The sequence below is a fragment of the Hesperophylax consimilis genome, chromosome 18 (assembly GCF_061612785.1).
Source record: "Hesperophylax consimilis isolate HC1 chromosome 18, BYU_Hcon_1.0, whole genome shotgun sequence".
In the NCBI taxonomy this organism is placed as follows: Eukaryota; Metazoa; Arthropoda; class Insecta; order Trichoptera; family Limnephilidae; genus Hesperophylax; species Hesperophylax consimilis.
Genome location: NC_142853.1, coordinates 18,076,548 through 18,095,265, shown reverse-complemented (window position 1 = coordinate 18,095,265; position 18,718 = coordinate 18,076,548). Strand labels below are relative to the sequence as shown.

At 31.7% G+C, this 18,718-nt stretch overlaps 1 protein-coding gene across 1 annotated transcript in view; it reads right to left on the bottom strand.

The window, feature by feature from the left end:
• Positions 1 to 1,333: 1,333 nt before the first annotated feature.
• Positions 1,334 to 18,718, bottom strand: part of Dop2R (dopamine D2-like receptor) — a 153,555-nt gene continuing 136,170 nt past the window's right edge. The window contains exons 7-8 of the mRNA XM_089642218.1: positions 14,471 to 14,661; positions 1,334 to 1,548 (exon numbers count right to left, since the gene is read on the bottom strand). Of these exons, the coding sequence (XP_089498344.1) occupies positions 1,334 to 1,548; positions 14,471 to 14,661 (406 nt within the window). The remainder of the gene's footprint in view (positions 1,549 to 14,470; positions 14,662 to 18,718) is intronic.

Genomic DNA, 18,718 nt, shown 5'->3' with positions numbered 1-18,718 from the left:
GAAGCGACGTTTGTATTTCCGGACAGATATCCTACATTATCTAGTCTTTGCGTTCTTCCTTTCCTTACTTACATATTTACTTTAAATTCAGACATGTCTTCAGAATACTACATAGTGGAAACAGACAGAAGATATGTTAAATCATTCCCTGTTATGTGAAAATATCTTTTTCCAGCTGATGCACAGCATAAAATATGAATATTAGATCCGCGGAAATCTTATGCTAATACAGGTACTAGGTATGATGGCTCTATACAAATCTGTTATTTGATTCTAGTGGGGCGATTTGCACGCATTTTTGTTTTATACTATTATAATGATATTTATTTTATCTAATTAAAATATACTGCTCAACCTGTTGAGTTGGATTACCTCCATTGCAAAGTTATTTACGTCTTAAATCTGAACCTATAGATGGCGGGTTCAAATACTGGCGTTGGTAAGTACAGAGGTGTGTGTTGTTGTTGCTACCGCTGCGTGCTCTTAACTTATTAAGTTTATTAAAATTAACTTTTTAACAACAACAACAAAAACTCACATCTTTTACGGGTATAAATGGACCACCGATGAAAACCATTTTCGGCATCATAACTTCACCAGCAAGATCTTTTTTTTATTTTTGCAGATTGGATAATTTTTGTTGATGTAATGATGCTGACAGTGGTTTTTATCAGTAGTCCATTTATACCCGTAACAAATAACGATAATACTAAAGAATTTTTTTCTGTTAGATTATAAGTTATTGAAAAATGAAAAATCATTTTTTTTTTCACCATATAACCTTTATAATAATTTCTCAAATTTTCCTGGCTAATCTAAGCTATCGTTTAAAATCTCAGCTAATATGAAAGATAATCTAAATCCACGCCTATGATAGCTATAATTTAAAATCAAATCGATGCTTGAGACAAAATTAGCTATGTTTACTAATCAGTTTCGTGGCTTAATAGCCAGGTAGGAACTTAACTTGTACTTTAACTTAACTTGAACTTAAAGTACTTGGGACTGGCGTATGCATAGCACGTTCATAAACAATATATATATATATATATATATATATTTTGTTTATGAACTTATATATATATTTTTTTTTTGTTAAGGTTTAAGGTATAAGGTTAAGGTTAGGTTAAGATATAACAACCGCCACAACACGAGAAATAAATACATTTTGTGGTAAATAAAGATGAAAAAAAGAAATTTAATCCGTTGGCTCCTTCGCAGAACAGTCTCTAACAGACTTCTGTAACTTAGTAAGATCGTCAAACTACTTAGTTGAGAAGAACGAGGAAGAGTCAATGATTCACTGAGCGAACACGACCATGTAGTCTATTGGCTAAGTGCCCATGTGCATCAGCTTCTTGAACGCTTTGCGGAACTCGGGGTTGAAGATGGTGTAGATGACGGGGTTTACAAAACTGTTAATATAGCCTAGCCAGGTGGTGAGGATGAATGCAGTGACTCCAGGCTGGCACTGCCACCCCAGCTTGGTGCACATGGCGTCCATAATGTTGCACGTGAAGAAAGGCACCCAGCAAAAGAGGAAGACACCTGCAAAAAAGATTCAATTAAAGACATGTTCATTTTTCTAATGACCGTGCGGCTGATGTCCAATATGAAAGAGGCCTTCCTTATTTAACGACGGTATGAAGTTTTGTATCGAAAAGACGGTACGAACGAGAGAATATAAGTCAAACAAGACTCTAAAGAAATGAGCTTCACATTAGAGATATTTTATTTGTACATTTTGAGATATGAAAATAAAGAGATTTTGGAAAATAGCTCCATGTGAGTTACCGTGTTTTTATTTACCGCGGCAGTATATTATACCTACACATTATTGCAGTCTTCATAAATAAAGAGTTCAGCTATGTCGTCCGTGAAAATATCTATTTTCCCATCTCTTTACATAGTGCAGAGTTAATTTCTGCAAATAGTGAATAGAACGAGCCCTAGTATGCTTCATTGTGGTACTCCATATGTAATCGGCAGTGGCTTGCTAGTATGGTGATTAATTAAGACCGGTCGGTATATGAGTTGATATCACGTTTGGGTCCCACCCCACCCAGTCTTAAATTCGTCGGCTGGCTATGTCCTCCATCACACCACAAGCAAAGTTTTCCGCTTAATATGGTGGTAGTAGGAGATTTTAAACTATTTTCAGGTTATTCGCAATCTAGGAATGTTTGTTGTAGGTACCTTTAAAAAAATGTGAACTTATTTTGTAATGTTACTCATATTATTTTTCATTAGTTGGAGTTTCTTGTATCCTTGTATGAAACCAATGTTTTCTACTTTTTTATAAAGGGTTTTTTAAAAGATTTATTCAAAGGCTATATAAAATCTAAATATATCGCTTTACATTTAATCCTTTGATCTAGTTTGCTTTATGACAATGCTTCTTCTAAGCCTCTTTTTTTCTCTAAATCCATATTGTTTATCCGAGATTAATTTGTTTTCTTCGTTTTTAATACTCCTTTAACTAATTATTATTAAATTAGTTGAAAGGAAAAGAAATTTCACTATCAAAAGTAAAAAAACATTTAGACTCGGAAGAATAATATTAAATGCGTGCCAATATTAGCATAGCGCGAATATCGTATGTAAGCACTTAAGGAATGCTGTATTATCGTTCTTGCTCGTATCAGGGAAGGTATTCCTGATAATTGTGTACCTTCGTATAGACACGGGGGAAAATTTGTTAAAAGCATATTTTGCATAATCATCCCGTATTTTCGGATGATGTTAGAAAGATTTTGCAAGAGAGGAGTTTTTATCTCTCACCAGTATTCTATACACTACCACCCGTTGAATATTTTATTCCCTGGCGTGTCTTTGAGAAGCATGTCTTGTCTTAGAGATGGAACATATCACTTAGCACGTATATCTGAATAACTACATACTATACATATACACAACTAGAGATACAGAGTTTAATTTAAGAAATTCGCAATTGAAACCCAGTTTTTTGTGATGTTTTAAATTAAAATCCGTGTAACACACACTATCATTTTTTTTAAACAGGGAATCATACAAAGCTCTCAGACATTGTATGAAACCAGTGCAACTAAGAATTATTATTATTTTAAATTTTGGTTTGTAATGATGTAAGGGAATAGTATGGTTGTAAAGTACCTGTTTTTTACGTACGTTAAGAAACAAATAAAAAAACATGTATATCTGCAATTTTTCAAACTATGAATCTTAAGGCACTAATAACAACACTTAATAACTGAGCTTTCCGATTAAATTCCACTTTCTGTAATTTAGCAATTCGTCTTTATGTAGAATCAAAATAGTCGGGTATCTCCCTGATATATATTTTTTTCTACTTTTCCCTTTCTTTCATTCCTTTAACCCTCAAATCATTTGCCAAACGGGAATGCACGCAATGCATGTTCAACTGGCATAATTTTAATGTTTTTTCTAGTAAATTATATTAGTTCCAAACTATTAAAAAAGTCTCCGTTAAAAATTATCCATTGATAAAATATACAAATAATAAACATACTTATTTCAGTTGTGATTCTGTCTGTAACTACGGTTCAATTAACTCTTAGACTTCAAAAGTGTCATTTTCAAAATTGGAATTTATTGTGGAAACAATTAAAATAGATAAAGTAGAAGTATTAAAATTATTATTGAAAAAGATTATCCTTTATTTGAAATGTGAGTTTTTTTTTACATTAAAATTTTTGTCAGACGGTGTCTAAATGTCTGATCCTCTTTTAAAATTGAAAATGTTTGATGTTGAAAGGTTTGTTAGCTTTACAAATCCTGCAAGTAATTATAATATCCCATGATTTTTCAGTGGTCTGCGGTAGTGTTTGAGAGTATTGATGTTTGGTGTTACGAATTTTAGTTAGCTATATAGGATGTAGGTACCTACAAGATATTATGGTAACAATAATGTAATTAATAGCCATACGGTTTAATCCACAATCAGGTAATGTAAACAACCATCAACTTCTAATATCCACAATCATTGAACTAACAATTTTGAACTAAAATATTTATATCGTATAACCTACATATTTTTCCTACATTTTAAGCTCACAAATAGTCAGTAAACAAATTGGGAGTTTAGAATCACAGGGGTTATCTACAAAAAAATAGTAATGAGATAAACGCAAATAATGATTGGCACACTCATATGCCCAACTGATATGCTCAACAGTATCTCATAAGGTTAAACGCAACGCTTGTTATATTCTACGTTTTCATAGATGGCGTTAGTAAATTTATTTTATTAAAATACGCTTTTTGCAAGGTATTTCTTTACAATATCAAGAAAAAATATTGGTTTGCGCCCGTACATACGCAATATGAATATGAATAAATAGTTTGTCCATAAAAAAACTCAATTCTTTCAAGAAAGGCATACAAATACAATATTGGATTGAATCATCGGTACAATATAGTACAGGGTTTTACAATACGAGGTGTTATTTCGATATTCAATCGTAAAAGATCAATGGTTTCGTTGCTTGTGTGGCACGTAGCGCCGTCTTGTTAAAAATAAACGTTGTCCAGATCAATACCATCAAATTCCGGCCATAAAAAATCATTGATCATCTCTCGATAGCGCAATCCATTCACCGTAACTGTTGCTTCAGCCTCATTTTCGAAAAAGTAATGTCCAATGACTCCGCCGGACCATAAACCGTACCAAACAGTCACACGTTGAGGATAGAAAGGCTTTTCAACAATAAGTCTTGGATTTTCCGAGCCCCATATGCGACAATTTCGCTTGTTGATGAAGCCACCGAGGTGGAAATGGGCCTCATCACTCCAGATGATTTGTATTTGATTCACTCAAGTGAATTTTAATAATTTCAATGCGTCGTTGAAGCGTGTATCGTTCCATTTTTACTAATGGCGTAGTTTCTACTTGTCAAATGACAGCTTCAAAAGAAACATCTACCGAAATAGCGGGCTATTCAAAATAACACTTCTTATTGGAAAACCCTGTATTTGAATACCTTTCTCGAAAGAATTGAGTTTTTAAAGTGTGATTTAATAATAACTGTATTTTATGCTGTATTTTGTGTAAATCTTCTTTACTCATATTATACGGTTGTTTAAAATTTATTTTATGATCTTTATGTCAAATCCCAGTAGGACGTTGATAAATAAATAAATATCAAGTTTAAAATACAAAGCGGATACCGACTATAAAACAAATTTATGGCACGTAACAAAAATATTGAAAAAAAAAAATAATATAATAAAAAATGAACACAGTAAATAACATATTTTAACACCGTTCATAAAAAAATACGCATTGAAACGGAATAATACAGGCCATTAAAATTAGTAAACGCTACGCATTATTCCTGACATTTACCTAAATATATTGTCCCTATTAAATCACCGCGACGCACGGACCGCGACTCTCGGACGGCGACCCGCGACCCGCGACCCCTGGCGGACAAAACAGGCGTCAAACCCATCCAACGGAACAACGGAACGGATGTTTCATCATAAATTATGAAAATATTTAATTTCCTGCAGACTTCGTGTATTATAATGAAAGCACCGAGAACGATGGTGAGCTTTTAATGCGTGAGGATTCAGCGCTTTCATCAAGTTTTTTAGAATTAAACTGTTTCATATATATGTTACATCCAAAATAATAAATCCGGATATTATACATACTATCCAGCCATTATTTATAATGTCTACCCAATTTACACAAAGTGATAATTGACGCAGAATTAATCACTTTTACTAGCAATTATATATAATATCTTCGAAGACTTGGATAAAGTAATAAAACAAGTAGGTATAGGTAAAAATTATATTTCAATTCACCTTTAATTTCTTTGATGGGCGGACATAACAGTATAACTGTATTTTTGACCATTTAACGATTTATATGATAAAATGTGCCTTGTGTATGCCGGCATCAATGGTATTAACAGTATAGTTACACCAGTACTCAAAACATATTATGTTTTGAGTACTGGTGTAACTATACTCTTAATACCATTGATGCCGGCATACACAAGACACATTTTCTCATATAAATCGTTAAATGGTCAAAATGCAGTTATACTGTTATGTCCGCCCATCAAAGATTTATAAAGTAAATTTAAACTAGGTTGGGTTATTATAGTTTAGGTTAGGTTAGGTTGGGTTATGATAGGTTAGGCTAGGTTAGGTTGAGTTATTATAGGTAAGGTTTGGTTAGTTTAGATTAGGATAGGTTAGGTTAGGTGGGGTTATGATAGGTTAGGTTAGGTTAGGTTCGGTTATAATAGGTTAGGTTAGGATAGGGGGGTAACAAGTCAGTTGGAACGTATTTATTACTTCGGCTAACTTTGACCCGATATTATGAAAAATATCCGGATAAAGTGATTAATTTATCACATTGTCTAAACAATTTTGTAATTATATATAATGACCAGTCATTATGTATAATAGCTATTTAATCACTTTGACTGTAACATATACATATCTTTAATCTGTGATACTTATACATGCATATGTTGCATTTTTTGGAAGATGTTAATGTTTATAATAACAATGTAACCAAGGTTGCCGAATCTTGACTGTAGACCAATTTCTGAAACAGCATTAACTCTGATGGTGTATTCTGGCTATTTTTTTCACATCTATTTTTCAGCTCACCTGCTTGAATATATTAGTTTTAACGAAATCGGTTTCATCCTTATTTCCTTGTCAGTGGCAAAAAATATTTATGTTCCTAGAAACAAAAACAAGTTCCACATAAAACAAATAACATTAATATCCATAAAAAAATCACTTTTTGAAACAATTTAAAAATATTATATATCCTCTACAAAAAACAAAATTTGAAGCCCATTTAAGAATAATATGGCTGACGGCATTACATCAATAATTCCATGAACAACATTGATGCGCATTATCTTTGCTTTACATTTTCAAGCCTGAAAATATTAGAAGTGGTTCATTTACGAGGCTTAAACATTTAAAATGTTTTATTGAAAATTATTCTCGATAGCTTTTCCCTCACATCTGGAAGCCGGAATGAATAATAAATACGCTAGTAATTTGGAAAACATATGCGCCCAAGGCGAACACGGGAAATGATTTAAAGAAGAAGACTTTTGCTATCACATGACGGGAATAATGTTATATAATACATCGCCCGAGTCTGTGAATCAAAGTTGAAGGGAAGAGTAAGCAAACATCTGGTGAACTTTTCGCTGTGTATTTCACGCGAGCTTTTATGGATATTAAACGTAGACTTTGAGGAGTGTTGAAAGTTTGAAGTCCCGCGTTAATAAAAGATTGTTATACGTTCATGCTAGGCGCGGAACTTTTGTACGGCAGCTTTTCACATGTGAATTTATGCGGTTCTTGTATAGCATGTTACTAGGCCTTTAGTGTTGTATTATTTTGCGGTTTCATGAAATATTGAAATGATTCTGCAAAATAATGCGGAATTAAAAGGTAAAATAGCAGTTGGCGTGGGGTGGTTTAATAAAGAAGTTTGACAAACTTTGCAAATTAGAAGGAAGATAATCTTGGAGGACTTATGATGTTGCATTGTTTTATACTGAAATAGAAAAATTAATATTTTCTTTAGGGTAAAAAAAAACATAAATATGGTTAAAAAATTATTGAATGATCAAATAATATCCACGAATATCTGGTATCATGGAAGCCTTAACAGGAACGGTTATTCATAAAAAAAACTTAAATTTGAATTTGAAACTAAAATACTCAACTTAACTGCAAAATTAATATTTTAATCAAAACGTATAGCAAATGTGTAGTACGGTTGTGTGTTATTTTTTAAAAATTATGATTTAGAGAACATAAAATAATTATTTATTTGTAGGCAACTTTGGCACTTTTTTTTGAATAAATATAGTTTTAAAAAAATCGACACATTCGATTGTTGAGAGTAATTGTTCCGAGGTTAATTGGTGGTATGTTATTTAAATTTACGCCTTGTTTCTTAAAACATTTTTAATTTTTATTTTATTTTTCATTATATGTGTATAATAAATAGAACAAAAATTACTTATTCATTAACTTAACGTAAATTTTAATTCTTAGTGGCCTATATTGTATAATTTAGAAAATAAATAAATTTAGTAGCACATATACGTTTCTACTTGATATTTTATATAACTTTTGATTAAAATAATAGTTATTTAGTGTGGTAGGGTATTTTGACCTACGATTTAAATTTTAGTTTCGTACAGCTTTGCTACAGAATAAATTTAAAGGGCAAACAGAGAGAAGGGGACACTAGTAAGTAAGTAAGGAATAAGATTTTTTTTCAGGTCTACATATTTCAATAGAAGTTGTGATGAAAGGCTTTAAATCACAGTGAAAGAAAAAACAGATAAACCATAGCTGCAAGAAAATATGCAAATTATTTATGAAAACGGACATGCTAACGACATCTGGCGGAGAAAGAATTGATCCAGCTTGATTGCAGTAGACACCTGTAATAGTTGAAATTAAATCAAGGTTCCGGGACTTAAGCAGAGAGGTCGTAAAATCGTCTAGGACGACTGGTACTTCCCCTTTTCCTAGGCCTATAAATAAATATTGAATTTTGTCAACCAATAGATCTGAACAAAGAGCTATAAAATTTTGAGTAACCAATCAGTGAACGAAGGGGGGTGTGTCTACGAAAAACAAAGGATTGAACCTTGGACCCGACATTAAAAAAGATAATTAATGGCTTCTTCTTTCCCACAGAAATTAGAGGTGAACGCACTTTAGGGTCAACGTCGACTTTCAAGGTGACAAACTCCTGGAAATGTTTACAATAACTGAGGCATTTAGGTGATGGCGAACCATTGAAATCGAGTGCTTTGAAGATTTTACAAGTTGAAAAACACACACACGAAAATGCAATGGAAAAACTATAAACGTGATAGTATAAAAAAGGACGGGAAAAGCGAAGGAAAATCACTGGCAGAATTTTCAACTGTAGTACAATTATTTATGATAGAAGGAGGGTGTCATGTTCGATAAAAATCGTACTAAAGAGAGGAGTGAGTGTTGGAAACAATGGAAATTAATCGTTATCAATTTAAGATGAAACGGACATATTGGTAAATCAATCTTGAATGAAAATCTCGCAAAAAAAATACACATTTTAGAAAAGTGCGGTGATCGAATGGAAGGTTAATACAGATATTTTGGACTGCTACGAAGGTCCTAGGGACGTGAAAATCGAGTAGCAGAAGAAGACAGTAAAACTAAACATAATAGCGATAGATTAGATTCAGGAAAAGTAGACATTTTACATAATTATTAGGTTAGATATATATTAGAGTTACCCAATATTACGGAGGGATCGAAACAAGACAAAAGGTTGGCGGTCTCATGTATATTTTGAAGAATAAACAATCGAAATCCGAACATGATTTTTATTTACGTTAAGGTAATAAACGATTAGAAAAGCGATTAACTTTAACGTGGACCTTATGGAAGTATTTAGATTAGTCAAAAGAGATTAAAATTAATAGGTTTGAAATTAAACTAAATTTACGAGTCTGGTACCAAAATTTTAAACGTAAACAGGTGTCCAGACATATAATTTATGTGAAATCTTGTAAGTGAGGGATGGAGGATGGGGCGGAGATTGGATCAGGCAATAAAAGTGACAGATATCCCAGAGTCAAATTAGGTATATCTCCCATAGAAGTGTGGAAAACTATATATTAATTAATAATAAATGAAGTATGAAATTTTCCTGGAGACCACACACATCGGGAAAAGTGAGAGAAAGATAAAAGAAAGGGTAAAGAACGGAGATAAAGAATAATCCAAGTGGAGAAAAGTGATACAATTCAAATTTATCCGTGAAATAAATAAATACGACTTGGAAAATAATTAGTTATAGAGTTATGAGAAATAACAAAAGAATAAAGAAGACATTGTGCAAGAAAACGTCGCGGATAAAAGAAAATCCAAAAGATAAGGAAAAATTCAAATCTGCGGCATTAAGAGAGAAAGTACTGGTGAAAATGGAAAAGCCCATATAAGGGACAATAAAATTGAGTAGAATTCAGACGAATCGAAATTCAAAAATGCGTAGTAAAGATTTCAGCATGGATTTAAACAATTTCGCACGAGATGCATAAAATTGAGATCTATATATATGTTATTGAGGACGGACCTATCGCGAATTGAGAAAAAAAAGGAACGCAAAATCATGAGATTTTAACTACATTTTTGTATGAACAGAGGACAAAGGGAGCTTGGGCGATTAACACAGACTTACCCGATTCGGACCCTATCGACTTAGATTTGTGAGATAAAAACTAACTACCGCCCAGAGCCGGAAAGCAGAACATCTTATGGAAGGACAATCGATATTGATGGAAGGGGTGTTTGGATTTACGAGTTGATAGGAGATAGAATTAAGCATCAAGAGAAATTCAGATACGTCTTTTGGAACCTGAGAGGGGTATAAAAGATGGAACTCATCAGTCAGGAGGTCAGTCGCGCCGAGGGTTTGAAAAGTTGTTACATGGCAGTACTACGTCTATTGGTAAAATTCTAGTGAAATAATCTAAGTGTTAAATTCTGAACAAGTCCCTGGACTTAGAAAGTTTTGTAAAAAGTCTTAAATTCAGTTTCTAAATTCTGAAAACCCCACCAGTGAAGTTTTGTTAAATCAGTTTAATTTGGTTAAACAGTGAAAATAAATATAATTTAAACTCAGTGCTTAAAAGTGTTAAGTGAAGTGCAAAAAGTGAATTGTGAATTAATTAAAAATTTAAAAATAATTATTTCATTCAAAGTGAAAACATTCAAATTAAATTTAAGAGTTTGTTATCGGAAATCTAAAGTGAACGTGATCGCGTATTGATATTTAAAAATAGATTATAATTTAACGTCAATTTGGTTAAAAAATAATAATAATAGTAATAAATACTTCATCTTAGGTTAAAAGAAACACAAAAACAAAAAAAAAGGATTCGATAATAATAAACGTTTAAACCTTTGTTCTAAAATTAATAGTAAGAGGAAAAAAATTTAATTTATTAAGAAGTTAATTAAAAGTTTGCACAATTCGGAATAAATTTTCTTATCAATTTATATAAAAAGAAATTTAGAATTAATAAATTGTTCAATTAAAATCCATCGTGCGTATAGCGACAGTGTTAAAAGTGTTTGTCGTTTTAACCGGAATTTTAATCATCAGTCTATCATTTCGAAAAAGAATTTGAAACAGCTATCATTCAAAAGCCTAAACTAGAAAAGTGTTATTAAATCAACGGGTTTTCTGAATTAGGATTTCGTTCGGAAGAAAAATTAAATATCAGCTAATTTATACGATTCAAGCGAGAATAAAAAATTAAATAGGAATAAATAGTCGAAAAGATTTATTTTTAAATTAGTTGAAAAATACAATTAATTAGGTAGGATTTCTTCATCAAGGTTGTTGTGTACTACCCGACCGGAAATACCTTGACGTGGGTGAGTTTTCCTTTTATAAATAATTTTCAGGTCCCAGGAGACACAGAAGGGCTGTGAAGTGGAAGTATATCAATTGAATATTAAATTAAAACAACAAAACAAAGAATTACACATTAATATATGTGCATTGTATATTTGTATATATATTTATAAATATAAAGTAAAATATTGTATATAAAGAATATATATATGAGTAATGTAATTATATATATGTATTTTATTTATTAATCGAAGCATCGAAATGGTAGCGATTTTTAATACCTACCCGAGGACATATCTATATTATTGAAAAAGAAAATATGTATTTATTAATATTCAAGACCATGTAGAATCATATACCTTATATTTATTTATTAATATATGTAATCTTAGTTAACATATTTTGATAATCGAGATATGTGTACTTATATATGTATATTTATTCTTCAATTAAACCTAGTAAATTTACTAAATTCGGGAAATGAAATAAATAGTTTAACTTCAATAAAGGATTTAAAAATATTTTAATAAATAGTGCGCAATAAAAGTAAAGAGGCACAAATGACTTCTAAGGAATTTTAAAATAAACAAATCTCACATTTAGGTTAGTGTGTCAGGAGATGTTTATATTATTTGTTTACAAAACAAAGGATCACTGGAGAATTGGGTCAACCGCATAGTTTGAAAACGACCTTGGCCATAATTAGTTAGTCACAAAGGATTTTATTAATTACCCGAAACAGCTGGAAGATGCGTGTTCTCAAATACTTATCAATCACAAACGACAATTGAAAAATCACGGGTTAGCCAGATTTATATCAAAAAATTACATGAAACATTTGAAGACCATTGATTAGATAATCGCACAGTTTTATTAGTTACCTGAAACAGCTGGAAGCTGCGTGCTTACAAATACTTATCATTCACAATCGACCATTGAAAAATCACGGGTTAGCCAGATTTATATCGAATAATTATACGAAACATTTGAATTTTATTGATTGGGTGCTCATACAAAACCCCATCAGTTGCCTGAGATATTTGAGGGTCGAGTACTCTCTAATGTGGCAATCAAACACTTGAAACAATTGGAAAATCACGGGATAGGATGAACAAAAATTAATGTTGAAACCTGGAGGTAAAATTTAAAACAAATACAGTTCATCAAACAGGAGGCAGTGGTCGCTCCTCCAACAAGACCATTAACCAAACCAAATAGAGATGACGATTCTCTTAAATAAAAACGTCAAAACCAAACAAACAAAAGCCTGGAGTTCGATAGCTCTCCAAAACAAACTATCAAATATGACCTTATTCTACTAGTATTTATTAGTATCACCTTATTAGTACGTATATATTCGGTTACCAAGCTAAGAATTGTGCAGAATTCTTCGTGCGAGATCCGAGCTTGGAATGCGAGGTAGATAGCCTCGTATTGCGAGTTATAAACCTTTCCCAAACTGTATGTATACATATATTTATTCGTATGTACTGTTTACTGGAGAATGCGGACCTGCATACAGCTTGCATTTAGGTCGGTAGACCACTCTCGCATTCTCTCTTAAACGTGGAATGAGGATTCACGACCCGTAAGTCCACACCAACCGTGAGTATATGATTGTATATAGGACGAAACCGGTTCGCCCTAAGTAAATTGTAGTCCAAGGAGGGGTCGGAATTTGGGGGTATCGAGACCCGGGGGGAAACTTGAAGGCTGCACATGATGACGTGGAAGGCTTTTTGGGACGAGATAACTTAGGTATCAATCAAAGAGCCGTGTCAAAGGATTGTGCAAATTTCTTGTTGACTCGCGATCATCTCGTTTACTTGATGGAGGATTGGAGCCAAATTATGCCAGCAAATGGGCTATTCCGAGTTCGTCAAATATGCAATTAACTAATTACATTAACCTACTAAATCAACCTTTACATGTACCTTATAGCAGCAGAATCATAAAGGAGTGGTGCCATACAGACACAAAAGTTCACCAAAATCAAATTTACTAACAATTAACCATTTGAGTTATATTAAATTACCTGTCCAAATAAACATGTATAATATCTTTTATCAGCGTTTAACTACGATTTTGTTAGGGTGCAGGGAATCAGAATAATTACAATAGGAAAGTTAGCTCATTCAGAAAATTCATTTAAGTCTAGGTTTGCAATAGAAAGACTAATTCAACTTTGAACTCAACACCTCGATCAGAACCAAGAGGGTTACCACAAAAATGAAAGTAATTAAAATCCTATATCATAAATCAAAAAAATTACACAACGTTTGATGGAATTTAATTACAATATAAATACGGGTATATTTGCGTTCAAGATCGTAAATAACGTATTAATTAGTTAAGTACATATGTCTATAAAGATATATAGTACAAGAGAGCTTTAAGTAGCTTTCTGTAGATATCAAAGAAGAGGGTCCAATTTTCATGGAGGCTTATGTGTTGTAGGGGAGGAATTTTCCATCCCTGCGAACACATATGCAAAGCCTTAGAAAAAAAAAATTAAACATCGGTCATAGCCCAGAGAGAAGAAAATTCTATATTTGTTTTAAACAAACAAAAAGGAATTATATAAAATTACTCTCACACCCAAAAACGAGATAAAAATAAACATTACAAAGTTTATCTACCCTTTATGTTAGCGATACTGAAAGAACCTTCTGCCTCGCAAATAAAGTAAATGAAAAGTTTTTGCATTTATTTTTGCCGTATTATTGTATTTTAATTTTGCTTTCATGAATAGTTTAAATTTTATTTTAATTTCATTTCATACATAATATATTATAAATATTTCGTATCGGTGCTGACTTATTACTCATCTTACTAGGTGTAAAATGTTTGTTTTGAGATGGCGATATACAGAAGTTTTTTTTAAACTAGTTTTATGTCATAAAGAGAAGATAGGCAAATTACAACTTACAAATTAACAAATAAACAAAAATTCAATTTTTTTTTTAAATTTTTTATCCATAAAATTTAAAAACTTTGTATAATTTGCCCTTAATATTGAGAAATTGGCAATATAGTTCATTTTTTACTCACCCAAAACGATGGCTAAAGTTTTCGTTGCTTTTCTTTCTTTCTTAGCAGAAGACTTTTCCCTCTTTTTCTTGCTGGCCTTGTTGACCTTGTAGATGGTAAATCGAGATGCCGTGGTGGCTTTTCTCTCCTTTGAACCGCCGGAACCGATTCTAGTCAGCTCCTCGGCGCAGCGGACGATGGTAGATGCGGTTCTGAGGACAATAAAGAAAAAAATATATCCAGGGGTAGTGGGAAAAGTTTCATGCAATACAGCCGACAAAAGTATCAATGCATTTTGTCTAAGTGTATCAACGCCCTTGAGGTGAAAACGTAATCGATTTGTTTTATTTTTTTATTGAATACTTTTTTTGCTATATATACCACACTAGGTATTCCACCTCTGTGGTCTAAACATTACAATATTATTGTTTTACATTGTTCATCTATGGTAATTTGATTATCTCCAAATAGTGTAAAATATAGTCGCTATCCGCATCTGTTTGTGCGCTTAGTTTTATAAACTAAGCAAGAAATTTAGATTTTTACTATCACTCAGAAAATTTCTTCCGGAAGGTTTACATATATAACACATTCATATAATATTTATGGAAAGTAGACAAAAGTTGATGTTTATAATTCACTTTAAAACCTCAAAACTTTAGTCCAAATCATTCACAACCCCGAGCAATTCCGGGTACGCGTCAGCAAGTAAATTTTTTTTTTCGTTTATTTTCGTGTTTTGAAATATAATTCTTAAATTTTCATACAAAAAAGGATTAACATTTTAAGAAGTTACCATAGGTAATTATAAACGATTAGGGTATATAAAATAAAATTTAACGAAAATTCAAGACATATAATGCACAAAACAAGTTATAAGCTGTTAATTTAATTAACACCTTCCTAATTGAGAATAATTCGTGTTTAGGGAGGGAGTGTCGTTTTACGTTTTACCATACATATAAATTCAAAACAACAACGGCACAACAAATAAATATATATATTTTTTTTAATTCCCGTGTATATAAACGTAAAAATATTTTCAATACTGATTTTTTATGCAATAATATGCCAAAAAACCAAATTAGTCTAAGGTAAAGTGAATTTAAGGTTTATTCTTAAAATTTTCATCACTTTAGGTAGTTTGTTAAAAAAATTAATGGCTGAGTATGTATAGTGGTGTTGTGCCGTTGTTGTATTGAGTTTAGGGATTATTATTTGTCTCGTGGTTCTCTCGGTCTGGTGTTAAATCACTATATTATTAGTTTATCTTTGTGGATTTGCATTATTTACTGCATTTTTCGATAGATTCTGTTTAATTCTTCTAAAAATTCAGGTATCGAGTAATCTGACGGTTATTTTTATAATTATTTTAATTAGTCTTCTTTGGATTACTTCCAGTAGGGAATATAATATAAAGTTAATAACGAGTGGTTATCATTGGACTGGCTATATTATTAGACGGTGTAGGTAGTATAAAAATGTATTTAAAATGTATCCGTCTTATTCATAATAGATAATACGGAGAAATAAGAACAGGCTAGTAAAAAACATCACACATAATCGTACTTCGTATTTCATTTTTTTTTTATTTTTTTTTTTTATTTGGGAAACAAACAGTTATACAAATATATTTTAATAAAAATCATTTTTACCAAGTTGCATAAACCAGTAAAGTTTCCACAGAAGATTCATTTTATACATAGGTAGAAAAACATATGAATATAAATAATACAATACAATATAAATACTAACTAGTAGAAAAGGAAAATCTCCAAAAAAATAAAAATAAAAAACTACAGATTCAACCCATACAAAAAAAATACACACATTAACACTACTAAGTTTCCCGCAACGATCGAACGCTACTCTCTTAGGAATGCTATGAATCCTGCGAGGCTCGTATTGAACACATCGATATTTGTGCATAATCTATTAAAGGTGCTACAGCTTCTTCTTATAAATACATTTTCAAGATAATTAGTATTGCTCTTGGGAATATAAAATGTGTCCGGAGATCAAGTTACTCTTAATGGACATCTGAAATGAATATTTTGTAAAATGTATGGGCTATCAATAAAAAAGTGGATTATCTTATATAGCATTACTAGGTCTCTGATATCTCGGCGTTGATCAAGAGTTTTAAAGTTCATGGACAAATTGTTTTCATCATTTCGCATGCGATAAGAGACATGTTTAAAAACTTTTTCTTAACTCTGAACCGGCCGTAATACCGCAGTATTGTGGCTGACAAATGTTAAATTGCCCGACCCCCAGGATTAGGGACTTATTACTATAGTATTAAGACTTCGAGCAGTCGCGCGATGAAAATGTAAAAAAGCAGTATTACACATTGATAGCACTATCAGAGGAATATTTTTAATCGAAATACCGATTTAACAAAACAAATACGGAATCAAATTGGCCAAATTTCGAAGCAATTCAAAGCAGACCGGGTCAATGACATCACAAATGTTATCGGAAAAAACTTTCAGTCGACAACTTAACGCGAAATGCAAAAATGACCGTATTTTTGAGGATTGGAACAAAGTGGTGCCAGTCGAAAAAAATCTATTGAAATCTAAGAATATTATTATGATTAAATATTTTAACTCGAGCCCTTCATATGGCTCTTCACACGGTATAGCTATACTAGCGCTGCAACGGCGTATTAGAGAATTTATTTTAATATCAATGGTATAAAATATACCAGATACAGTAAATTATAAACAGTGACATCAGAAAATATACAATTAAAAGAAACTCTAGATGGATTTAAAAAGTTAGTTATACAAGTACATGCAAAACTTATAGGTAGACTAGGTTAGATTAGTATTGATTGAAATATATGATAGTATAGATACATGATATAATATATTACAATAACTAAAATGTATGCATTTATTTTCAGGTTTTGGTTGAAAGTAGGTAAGTGCCAATCAAGCTGTTGGTTCACCTTATTGACCCAAGTTTCTTCACTTGCCCCAGGCAGTTCATTTTATATACATATTTATTTGACTTTTGACGTAAGTATGAGTAGACTTACATTTTATTGGTCATGATTTAAAAGATATGATATTAAAGCCTTTTTGTACCTAGCTTCTGTGCAATTAAACAGATCCGCTACATCTGCGTACCTATTACTAATTTCATGTAATCTAGGTACAAGCGAGTGTTTGAAATGTTCAGTCTTAGAATTGATCTTTCACCAGGACGAAACTGATAGTATCTACAAAATGGCCGCAATCGATTCTATTTATTCTCTTCGCACTGCTGTGGTCGGTGATTCTTTTAGCGTCATTTTCGCTGAACTTAGCTAGGAAATGGCACTTCAAAAAAGATGGGGAACCTCTTTCGAAATTTTCGCACGTTAAAAACTAGCTCATAATATTTCTAAATGAAAACACAACCATGTATGAGAATTTTATAACATCTTACAACCAGCATAACTCAGTAAAACATAAATCTAATGTTTTACAAAGCCAATTTTCTGTGTCATATATTTGATCCAGATTGCAGAGAGACAAAACGATTAGATCCAGATCTTGGATTTTACACTGATGGAATCTACGCAACGAAAAAAATAATGAAATCAGATATTGTGGTTTGGACCATTTTCCATGATGACTTTTTCTTTCATCCTATTATCCAAGGATTTTCATGTTAAATTTACAAAGCATTGTGCAAAACCAAATTTAAGTGATAAGATCTTTCGCTTGGATTGAATTCCTAAAGAAATTTTCGACTTTTGTGATTTGGGAAAGCATTCTCTCAGGTATTAACACAATTGTTTTACGGGGACTAAACAATATCTAGTTAATAAGCCATAATTATGTTGACTACATATATACGATTATGTGTAGGTTTATGAAATTACGATATTATTCTAGCAACATAAGATTCAAACCAAGAAAACAAAAGACGCAATTTTTCTTTCTATCCCTTAGCTTTATCCTATAATTTGACATCTTTCAAGGAGAAGTAATTACATTTTTTTGTTTTGCTTTCAAACATAACATATTTTTAAAATTTATTTTTAGATGTAATACTTATTCGTTTATTTGTACCTCTTTCAAAGCTATACACATTTAGTATCATCATGAAAAGAGATCACAATTTACAGTCAAAACATAGCTTGATATTTGTTGAATTTAATCATTTTTAAACTTTTTTTACAGTTGTTACATATAAGATTTGTAACAAGGTGTGTGTGCATCACTTTACTTATATCATATCTATGGTCTTGGTGTGTTGGACTTTTAAGTACCT